This window comes from Rhagoletis pomonella, unplaced genomic scaffold, assembly GCF_013731165.1.
Source record: "Rhagoletis pomonella isolate Grant_MI unplaced genomic scaffold, Rhpom_1.0 Rhpom_scaffold_00013, whole genome shotgun sequence".
Lineage (NCBI taxonomy): Eukaryota > Metazoa > Arthropoda > Insecta > Diptera > Tephritidae > Rhagoletis > Rhagoletis pomonella.
Window position 1 is genome coordinate 8,781,176 of NW_023458567.1, and position 12,016 is coordinate 8,793,191.

Consider the following 12,016-nt stretch of genomic DNA (forward strand, 5'->3'; position numbering starts at 1 on the left):
CAAAGATTCAAAGTACAAATTTTTCATATAATGAAACTAGTTCATAGTTTTTCTCTTTTTATATGTAAAATAAACATTGCTAAAAAAATATATTTTTTGATTGTTCTTCGTATTTTCTGTCTTTTTTTAGTGCCTTATTTTGCTTTTTTTGCAATACCTTTTTTTTTGCCTTTTCCTGCCTTTTTCGCTATTTTATTTTGCCTTTTCCAGCCTATTTCGTTACTTTATTTTGCCTTTTTTATAGGTTTTTGGTCCTAAAAATCCGTTCCCTGTTTATGACTATATTTTATCATATTATAAAACGTTATTTACATAGGTATTTGTCGTGCATTTCTACATCCTAAGTAGCTGGCAACCCTATTCAAAAATGTGTCTATCTTATATATGTATATGTCTGTAAAAAAATTAAAATTTTATTTTTTAGACTTCGGCAACTCTGATAAAAGTTTTTCTACACAAATGAGCTTAAGTCGCCTTTGATTGATACCAAAGCTGTTGTATTTAACTAATCTTATAGTATATGTATGTGTGATTAAATTAAAAGTTTTCAATTAGCTGGCAACCTTTCATTAAAAAAAATATAGAATTAAAGTTCCTTCAAAACCCCTTTCCTTTTATGCCAATATTGTAATGCTTATTTGAATTTACATATTAACTTAAATTATTTCAAATTTGCATTCAGCTGGCAACCCTGCAGCGCAAAAAAAATTTAATTTTTCATAAATAGCTCTCCGATATTTTAATATTTCATGTAGATTTTTAATAAACTTGAATTTTTTTAGACAGGTGGCAGCACCATCAAAAAAAATACCAGACTCAATGTTACAAATATCAAACAACTTTGAGTCGCCAACAACACTCGAATGTTGTTTTAAACTCAAATATCGAAATAATTTTAAATTTACAGATAGGTTGCAACTCTTTTGCGGAAATTTTCTTGTACATACATATCTTTTATCTAACGTCCAAATTAAGAGGTTTTACTTGGTTTCACTCCCTATTGACTGTCTAAGGTACAAGACCTCGGTCGGGTTGTAAGCTCTTCTGGGTTAAGGTCGCTCAATAAAAAATGTTGAAGCTTTTGGTTAATTTATGATTAGGAATGTATGTGCTCTGAATATCTATCCGGAACTTTTTATCTCGACCTATTAAGTTGAAGGTGCATAGGGTACCATCTTGTTATCTGCTTTTCCTTCCGGAATGATTAAAAATAAAAAAGAAGGTAGGTTTCGAGCCACCTTGATTGCCAAGTAAAGTAGAGTTTCACACCGATGAACGCTACGCTAGTTTTTAGAGTTCGTTGAACTTTTTTAATTCCACCTCAGGAAGCAACAAACTCGATATTTGGTTACCACATGAAATCAAAGATGTTTAGTTTACGGCGGCAGTATGTACATACATAAATATCTGTGATTTGGAATGCCAACAAGATGATTCGCCTCAAACGACTTCAAAGGCAGGACTTCATCAAAGGAAGGGTATACACTCAGTGTGGTGGAATTGGAAAGGTGAAATATTTTTTGTGATCCTACCAAAGCACCAAATAACCAACACGGATGAGTGCTGTGGCAATTGGACATCTGCCATCCAGAAACATCCGAGACTTTTCAATCGTAATGGTAATGGTTGTACGGGTTAGACTAAGGCCTTTTGGCACTGCGACCAACTTGATCTATTGTGCGCCCCTTCGTACTTATGTATTTAGTATAGTAGAAAGACTTTGAAGGTCTTCATCTTCTAGTAGGTATGAACCTAAAATTTTGTGTCTCATGTGGTCTAGTGCTTCACAGTTGGTGATTAAGTGTTCCATAGACTCTTCTTCATCACAGCTAGATATTCCTGTTTTGTGTAAGTGTTTATTGCAGGCGAAGTAGTCGGTCAGTGCCCCGGAGTGTAATCTAAGACACTTTTTGTTTAAGGTGAGAGCGATGTTAGTTCTATTGGCATCAAATCTTAGGAATTTTTTGGAGTGATTGAGACCATCAATGTCATTTCCGTATTCTCTAATTTTATATTAGATCCTATTTTTCCCAAAGAAAGGGCTTGGACCAATAAATTACCCTTCAGCCCCTTTTTTGGCAAAAGGCCCGCCTTTTCGTTACGTTCGAGTACTTCATGTCCGGGCACCCAGATCAGAGAAACCTGATTGTGTTTGGCCAGTTTGTTGAATGCATTGTAACACTCCATGAGGACTTTTGATGTAGTTGTTGAGGACTGATTGGATGTCTGTGAGTATTTGGATTTTGACTGCTTTGAGTCCTCCTTTGGATACGATTTCCACCGTTTTCATTATAGCATAGAGCACTGGGTCTGTGTGATCCCTTGCCTGGGTCATATGTGTAGCATTTCCGACCCTATTTAAAATTTCTAGGTGTCCAGTAAGATTTCCCGGTTTGAATTTTTCTTTCATGTGGGTTTAGAGTGCTTGCATTGTGGCTTCCTCTTGTATTGGTAAGTATAGTGGTGGTAAATTTAACAGCGCTTTCATGCCAGCAGCTGGGCTAGTTTTCATAGCCCCTGTGATGTTTAGGTACGCCAGCTTTGCAATTTGCACAGTTTTGATATAGTTGTTGTGACCTTTTTTGTTACTGGATTGAGGTGTGCCTCCGAGGTGAGTTTTTTATCCAGGATGATTTCTAGATATTTTACCTCCTCCTTTAGGGGAACCTCAATATCGTTTATTTTTAATGTGGGAACGCCCTTTTTCTGATAAAAGGGACGATAGTGGTTTTCGTAGGGTTAATTGATAACCCTTCTTTCCTACACCACTGTATATCATCAGCATAGCCAATTGTTTTGTACCCTTTGTTGTTAAGGACGTTTATTGGTTGTTAGCTAGTACGACCATAGCAACGGTGATACATCCCTTAACCGCTGTAACCCTCAGGTTGGCTTGCCCTAATGAGGCTGTGATTATTCTTTGGTTTAGCATATTGCTTACCCATTGTACAATTGCTGGATCTGCTCCTCTTTTGGAGAGTGCCAGTTCTATTGCTCGGAATTTCCTCCTCCTCGGAAATTATCTCCTCTGTTAGGTATCAGTCCAACATATTTTCCATGGTTTTCAACATGAATGACGTTCGACTGATAGGCCTGTAGGATTTGGGAGATTCAAGGGGTTTATTTCCGCCCTTTGGTAAGAATATAACCTTAACCTCTCGCCAAATATTTGGAACATATCCCAATAATAGACTAGATTTAAAGATTTGAACCAAGATATGTATTAATCTCACAGTCCCTTTACAGAGTAGGGCTGGAAATATACCAACAGGTCCAGGTGAGTTGTAGGGTTTAAACGTGTTGATTGCCCATTCTTCCCCTTCAAAATTGACTATTCTAAAGATAGTAGAGTTTCTTGCCCTGTGGTTGACACATTCAGACCATATCTATATTTGACAATCTGACAAAAGTGAATTTCAATGACAGTTGAGAAGTGCAGATGAAAGCGTATAAAGCATTGAGACCGCTTAAACACATAGAATACTTAAAGCGTTGCATTCAGCTAAGGCGCAATATTAGTGCCTTTTATAGCTTTTCGTTAATAAAAACAGATAATGCATTATGCTCTGAACATGCTGTATAGCATGAAATATTATTAATTTAAGTAAGTCCTAAAGGGACTTGTAATTGTGATTCATATGACCAGTTGCTCTTAAGGGTCTTTCATCTAATTTTTCTGCTTTAGATAGTTAGTTGCAGGGAACTCTTATCAAATGAAACTGAGCTAAAAAATATATGACCTTGGCACAGAAATTTGTCCCAATCGAATCTTTTTAGATTTTGTTTCTACTCTTATAACTTCAATTCGTAAAAAATCTCGTCAACAAACCACTTGAGCTCCACGGCTAAGCATATTTTTCTTTCACTTTCAAGGTCGCCGGAATTCTGCTTGCCACAAATAGATACTCACGTAGCAATAACAAAACAAGCGTCACATAACTCCAGGCAAGGCAAGAGATTCACCAATAAAAACGGTCACGTGTGGGTGCGCACTTTTAACGCTTGCGACGATTACATAAAAAGTAAATTGCTTTCAAGTGATAATATTCAAATGTCGAAAGTGGTAACAATTAACAGTAAAAGTGTACAAGAAAAAACAAACAAAAAACAACAAATTTATGACAAACAAAAAAAGGAATAAGAAAGCTTAAAAATACTCGAAGTACCTCAGCTGAAACCAGCACGGCTGCAAGTAGAAAAAATTTCCATAAAATTAAAATGAAAATAATAAATAATATTAAATATTAAAAGTAAAGAGATAAATTTAAGTGGCTGTTTTGTGGAAATCAATCACAGATACCACAAGTGTAGGTAAGCATGTGCGCCTTTTCATGAATTTGAATAGTAAGCATTTCTTAACTACACTGGTTTACAGAAAATATGTTTTATGGATGCCACTATCCAATTCCTTTGTAGAATTACTCGGTGATTCCGAAAATTTAATTAATTTTTTTCTATGGATAAGTTTTCAGGATAATGTCAATTTACCGTTATTCAGCTTTAAAAAGTGATTCCGCTTAATCACGTACGTATGTATATCTCCCGAAACAATTAAAAAACGTAAATGACACGAAAATCGTTTTTAATTTTTATTTTTATTTTTTTGTCAAAGTTGGAATTTTTTTTTATTTTTTCATCAAAAACCAAAAGTCTGGAATGATTATTTAATTTCTCAGAAACTATCAGGCCTATCGATAAATGATGTATTTACGATTTATGGTGAACAAAAAAAAAAATATAAAAATTTGTGTTCCAGTGTTATCTGCGCAGGCATCACGGCGATATGTACATACATATTTATATGAGCGCAAATTTATTGGAGCATTTTCTTGTCGCCCACAAACATTTTTGAACTTGTTACGTTTTTTGGTCTACATAGATGAATATCAATTTTTATGAATATAAAAGAGTAATTACTCAAAAATATTTATAACATAAAAAATGTATGCAGATATGTACGGGTATACAAAAATGTTGCTCTTTCGGTGAATGTATAAAAACGTTTGAATTCCGCTTGGTAGACAGCATTTACAATCAGTGTTTAAGGCACAGAAGTTCGCAGGGTTCCTTTGTACTTTGGAAAGGATTAATTGAGTGTTGGAAAAATTGTTGTGATGTATTGTTCGGTGAGTGAAATTATTGAAAAGGAAAATATATAAAATAAAAAAAAGTAAAAAATAGTGAATAATGAAATTTTGATAAAAACAGTGTATTTAAAAAATTTATTAAAATATAAAGAGGTATTTAAAAATTAAAGAAATTAAATAATCTTTTGATGAAATGAAAAATATGTCTTAAATGCCAAAAAATACATATTATACATTTACAAAAAATTAAGCAGAATAAAATGAATTAAAGTAAATAAAATAAAATTAAAATTCAATTAAATAAAACTATCTAAAAGTGAGCCAAATTAAATTAAAGGAAAAATAAATCGTAATAAATAAGATTAAAAATGATATGCAATAAAATAAAAAAACGATATAAAATAAAATACCAATTAAAATAAATAAAATAAAACAAAACTTGATTATTTAAAAGTAACTAAGATCAAATTAAAGGGCAATAAATTAAATTAAATGAAAAAGAAAATAAAATAAAAAGGAACATTCAAAAAAATTAAATTAAATTAAATTAAACTATTTAAATAAATTAAAAATTCACTAAGATAAAAAAAACACAAAATAAAAAATTTATTTAAATAAACTATTAAATTTAAATTAAATTAATTTACTAAATTGAAATTACAAACATTAAGACCATCCAAAATTAATAAAGATAAAACATATTGAACACGTACCGCTAAAAAGACGTGAGCGATTTTTTTTTTTTTTTTTTCAATATTTTCCTTTTGATACAGAAATGTTCCTATCAAAAATAAAATTTTGATAAAATGTCTCTTACGTTAGGGCTCGCTATATGTACATATGTAAGGACATTTATAAAATTAAAATGTAATAAATAAATAAGTTAAATGCCTAAAAATAAATAAAATATAAAATTTTTTTAAATATACAAAAAATATTTATACCCAATTGAATTATATATTAAAGAAATAAATAAAATAGATCAATTAAAATAAATAAAATAAATAAAATACAACTATTTAAATAAATACAAGTTTGAATAACTCAAACTTAAATAAGTTCAAACGAAATAAAATTAATAAAAACAAAACATTCAATAAAATTTAATGATGAAAATACAGTGGTCGAAAAAATTATAGCCGCACCACATTTTGACAAATTTTAACTTTTTTTTTTGTTATATTATTTTGTCTCTATTTTATAAAAATATAGTTCATCCTTTAACAAAAACTATGTTAATCGAAGTAAAAATTTTTGTACGATATAAAAAAATATAAAGCTTTCGTTAAAATTTCGAGCCCTATTAGATGTCTTAGAAAAATTTTCAGTATGTAGTTTTTTAGTTCATTCAATAAAAAATTAAAATTAACTACAAAACAACAAGTCTAAATAGCAGCAGAATTGTTGCCCTTGATTACAATTGGGTTGACAGAAAAATTGGAAAAGGCAACAACAGCTTACGTGGCGAACTTAGCTCAGTGGGTAGACCACTCACTTTGTAATCCGAAGTCGCTGATTCATATCCCAGTGACCGCGATGAAGAAGTCTGATGGCTGTTATTGGTTTTCCACAATAATTTTTATTAAAGACGACCTCAAGCTCAATAAAATTGTTGAATATGATTTGTTATTAAAGAATGTACACGAAAAAAACTGGTCGCACATAACCAAGCATAGCTCGGTTAATCATAACATTAAAATAAAAATCGGTACACACTTAAAAAGCTGGAAGCATTTTCCACCTTACTGCATCATTTCTTTTTAGTAACAAAAATCAGTGTAGAAACGAGGACCAAGAAATAAATCGATCGCGAGTTAATATTGCGCAAAAAGCTGGAAAATCCCAGCATGTTCCATAACGATATCGCAAAAAAGCTAAAATTTCCAAAGTCTACCGTTACTTATGTGCTTAAAAAATACAATGAATGTTTATCTTTAAAAAGGAACCCTGGTAGGGGCAGAAAAAAAGGATTTGCTTGCGAAATTAAGGCAAAGGAAGTGTTATCTGCTTTTAAGAAAAATCCTGGACTTTCGGTAAGAGATGTCGGCAAAAAATTAAACATGTCGTCTTCGTATATACAAAAAGTATGCAAAACAGCAGGACTACGTTCTTACAAAGTGAATGCAGCACCTAATCGCAACGGTAAGCAAAATTTGTTGGCGAAACAACGTGCTCGGAAATTGTACGACAGTCTCATACAAAAAATTGGCTGTATTGTTATGGATGACGAATCGTACGTAAAAGCCGATTTTAAAAAAAATCCGGGGCCGCGAATTTCACACTGCAAATAAAAGAGGCAATGTTGCAGATAAATATAAAAACAACAAGTTTGACAAATTTCCCAAAGAGTTTCTCATTTGGCAGGCAATTTGCCAATGCGGCTTCAAAAGTGATCCTTTTGTAAGCACTGGTACAATTAACCAAGAAATTTATGTTAAGGAGTGTCTGCAAAAGCGACTTTTACCTCTTATACGGCTTCATAAAGATCCAGTGCTTTTTTGGCCTGATCTCGCGATATGTCATTACGGAAAAATGGCTTTAGGATGGTAACATAGAAACAAAGTGTATTTTTTAGCAAAAGAGGTGAATCCACCTAATTGTCCAGAGCATCGGCCGATCGAAACCTACTGGGCCGTTGTGAAATCCAAACTTCTTAAGACCCACAAAGCTGTAAAAAACGCACAACAATTCAAAAATAAATGGCAGCTGATTTCCAAGGAAATCACTGAAACTTCTGTGCAAGGGCTAATGAAGGACATAAAGTCAAAATTGCGATCGTTTGCTTATTACAAGGAGAATTAACTGTTTTTTAACGAATTTCAATAAAACTAAGTTTAGATGTAAATATATGTAAATATCGTTGAATTCCATTAATATATTTATGTTTTAGAACGTTTTAACTGTGACCAGTTTTTTTCGTGTACATTCTTTAGGCCAAAAAAAATCAAAAAAAATTTAAAATTTAAAATAAAATTTTTTTTAAAGAAATAAATAAAACATTCAATAATAATAATAAATGTAATAATAAAAATATATGAAAGAATTTAATTCTTAAAAATAAATAAAATCAAAAAGAAAGAATTAAATTACATATAAACAAATTTATTAAAATAAATAAGCAAACTTAAAAAAAAACTTTCAATTAAATCGGAAAATAAAAACATATAATAAAATGAAATTCTTAAAAAAATGAAATAAAAAATAAGTAAAACGGAAAAAAACTACTTGAAATAAATAAAAAAATTAATTGAAATAAAAATGGGATTGAAAAAGTTCAAACGAAATTAATGAAAGACAATCATTACATTTAATAACTAAAAACAAATAGAAATAAAAGGTTTCAAATGACCAAAAATTAAATAAAGCAAAAAATTTTAAACTTTACAAAATAAAATAAAAAAATATTTAAAATTAATTTTAATTAATTTTGTTTCTAAACGCAGTAGTATGCTCGGATACCAAAACAGTAATGGCGTTTTCTTTTCTACAAAAAAAAATATATATTGCCTTTTACTAGCCCAGAGGGCAACATTTTTCGGTAGAAAAGGAAACGCCATAACTTTCCTCCTAAGAAACCGTCGTGTAACCCGTCCTGTACCTCTTTCGTTCTACTTCAGGGTGGCGTGCCATATTTCTCATTAGATATGTAATTATCCATCGGCGCTTCTGCGTCTAAGTCCTGTTTTTTTTATTCTCTGTCCAGCATTTTTTCTGTCATATTTTAACGTATTTCATTGTTCTTGCCACTTGTTCTTTTTGACTTTTGTTCGTCACATCTCTTTGTTTTGCAGATATATATGTACATACACATATATGTATCGGAGACTCGACCTAAAAAGCTTTTTATAATTGTCTGCGAATACAAATTTACACGTTTTTAAGTTAACTTTCTAATTATTGGAAACAAATTTCTCCTTTGCTTTTCTTTTAATCCGCAGTACCTTTTTTGTTTGTCGCTTTGCATAGGCACAGCTTTGGCTGTGTTATATAATGGTGAAGCGCCCAAACACAATATTCAGCCTCTTAGTGGTGGGCTACAACACCAACATACTCAGCAGCTACAACAACACACTCAGCAACAGCAACACCAACAAACTCTTCCGGGTTATCACTACAGTGTCCCAACATCAACAACGCCCCAAACTGCGTCTGCTACGTCACAGCACGCTTTTGCAGGCTATCGCTATAACACGCCCGCATCACCCACCACAACAACGACGGAAAAACCTACAACTACTACTACAGTCAGACCGCCGGTGACAGCTGCAGCCACACAAGCGTCAACTGCCGGTTACTTTTACAGTCCGCCCGCTGCTGCAGGCCACTCCGACCACACCTTCTATCCGCCATACTATCAGCAAACTCATCATGCGCCCGCTTTGGCGATTAGTAGCGACACTAATGTGCAACAACAACTGCCTTTGAGCGACGCGCCCACCTACTTTGTGCCACACGATAACAGGGGTAAAGTGGAAGTACCGCAAGCGACACATCCAGCGCAGCAAGCAGAAAAGGAGCTGCACAGAACAGAGGTGGCGTCACCCGCTTATGACTACCCGCGTCCAGCGAGTGGCGCTGAATTGGCTGCAGAGCCATTGACTACTTACCAGCGCGTATTCCACGAGTTTGCCGACTATCTGATATGGCAAAGAGCGCAGGCAAAACAGCGTGAGCAGCAGCAGCAACTGTCTGGTATTGCTACACATGGAGTTCCAAAATCCCAAGCGACCACGCTTCCGCACCTAACGCAAGGCTATGTACCCAGCATTGCACCTCAATTCAACTATCCTGCTGCTCATAAGCAATTTTCGTTCACAGCGTCTAGCAGCAATGATCCGCAACAAGCTGCAGCCGCCAGTTCTCCAACTAAAACTTATCCGCAAAGTGCGGCAGTGCCGCCAAGAAACGTCTTCCCGCAATACGCCGCGAATTTCGTAGACCAAACTCAAGTGCAGGCACTCGCTCAAAGACGTCCGGCGGAAAGCAGCGCGTTGCTTGCCGGCGAGCGCTATATTCCGCCTTCGCCTAACAGTGCCGTGGAGTATTTGGAAATGCCTTCCGAGTCTTGGGAGTTGCCGTCTTATACTGGCATAGAGGCGGTGGCACCAATGGCGGCGGTATCAAACAGCGTGCTGGGTTTCGATCTGGCTGCAGCACAGCCGGACACTGGAAGAGGCGAGCAGCCGAAGTCGCAAATGTTTTACGATGCTGCGGCGCAGCAAAACGCGCAGTATCTTTACGAACGCGAAAATCGGTTTGTACAAACTACACCTGGCATAGCCAGTGGGGAAACGAAAGGCCCACAAGAAGAAAAAGTGGCGCAAGTACAACAACAGCACGCTGAGAGTGCCCAGAGGTATTTGTCGGCTTTACAACAACAAAATACCCCTACCGATATATCGCAGTCGAAATTAACTCAACCCAGCGCCGTGCAATTTGCACAAATCCCGCAATGGCCTCAAAATTTGGCATTACAGGCGCAACATCATCAACAGAGGCTGGCACAACAACAGCTGGCAACGCAACAGCAGCAAGAACAACAACGGCCACTATATAACCGCGTTGTAGCGCCTTTGATGCCCACAGCTCAGCTGCCAGTGAGTGTGAGCCAGCATCCACTGACCTTAGCTGATCAACAGCAAGAAAATCAGCCGGCAAAACAACAATTCTACTTGCAAGCGCAGCAGCAGCAAATAGAGCCGCAATCGGGGGCAGCAACGGCGCCAAGCCGCTACACTCAAAATACCCAGCTGGCAGCGCAGCCTACTCAACCATCTACAGCGGACTCGAGTTCCAACTCTGATTCTCATTCGCATTTTCATTTAGATACGAACGTATTCAGGCGACCACATAGCAGCTATGGCGTGCCGTCGGAAAATTCTAACACGGGTGGTTATAACTACCAACGGCCGGTGGGTCAGTGAGCGAAGAGCGATAAGGAGGAGCGTATGCACATTCTTGGAATTTTAAAAATTAAGCATTTTTTATGGGCATTTTTTATTTATTTTAACCAAAAAAGCCTACTGATATAAGTTTATAAGTTGTTAATTAGTGAATAAATTAATAAATATCATAATAAAATATGTAAGTAAATATCGTTTATCATACATATTATACTTAATAAGGGACCCACAATACGCACTTAACTGGGTTCGAAAGTGTTTTCTGAAGAAGTCGACAGATTCTTTTATATCTACTGCAAAGGCAAGAAGTTCATTACTCTGCAACAGTTTCTACTATCTAACCGCGCCGGTATCAGTCTAACAATGAAAGTGGGAAGTACTCCTTCTCCGCTCACGGCCTTAAAACTTTCCCTCTTTAAGCTTGCAAATCGCGTAGTTTCCTTTAAATTATTTGAGCTCTTTATATTTGCGTCAGATACGACCAAACTATATTCGCCTTTTATTCAGTAGCTCTAACCAATCGATTTAGGTTGCTTAAATGATTACATCACTCGCCCAGCGTCAATGGTTTTTTCGACTACCCGACAACCTTAATCTCTGCATTTCTCATCAGGCTTATAAATAAGTTATTTTTTAGGATGAACTTTAGAAAGCCGCTGTGGTGTAGTGGTAAGCAGTGCGCGCTTCCACTCCGCAGCACCTGGGTTCAAACCCTGGTCAAAGCAACATCGCAAAAATATTGAAAAAATGTATTGACTGTGGTCGTCCCTCGGCAGGCAATGGCAAACCTCCGAGTGTATTTCTGCCATGAAAAACAGCTTCTCATAAAAATACAATCGCCGTTCGGAGTCGGCGTAAAACTGTAGGTCCCTCTGCTTTGTGTAACAACATCAAGGCGCACGCCACAAATCGGAGGAGAAGCTCGGCCAAACACTAACATATGTGTAAGCGCCAATCTATTATTATTATTATTATTATTATTATTATTATTATTATTATTATTATTATTATTATTATTATTATTAT

The 12,016-nt window shown here is 35.1% G+C and overlaps 1 protein-coding gene across 1 annotated transcript; it reads left to right on the forward strand.

Annotated features, from left to right (window-relative positions):
* The first annotated feature begins 1,769 nt into the window (after positions 1-1,769).
* On the forward strand, positions 1,770-11,011 carry LOC118748324 (chromatin modification-related protein EAF1-like). The gene is made up of 2 exons (XM_036482699.1): positions 1,770-1,848; positions 9,054-11,011. The coding sequence occupies exons 1-2, from the start codon at positions 1,770-1,772 to the stop codon at positions 11,009-11,011; spliced, it is 2,037 nt and encodes a 678-aa protein (XP_036338592.1).
* Positions 11,012-12,016: the final 1,005 nt, after the last annotated feature.

Bases quoted from the DNA above. Each gene is read 5' to 3' on its own strand.
- LOC118748324 (XM_036482699.1), top strand. From the start codon at position 1,770: ATGTGGTCTAGTGCTTCACAGTTGGTGATTAAGTGTTCCATAGACTCT. The intron at 1,849-9,053 runs GTAAGTGTTTAT...CGCTTTGCATAG, and splicing joins GCTAGATATTCCTGTTTTGT to GCACAGCTTTGGCTGTGTTA.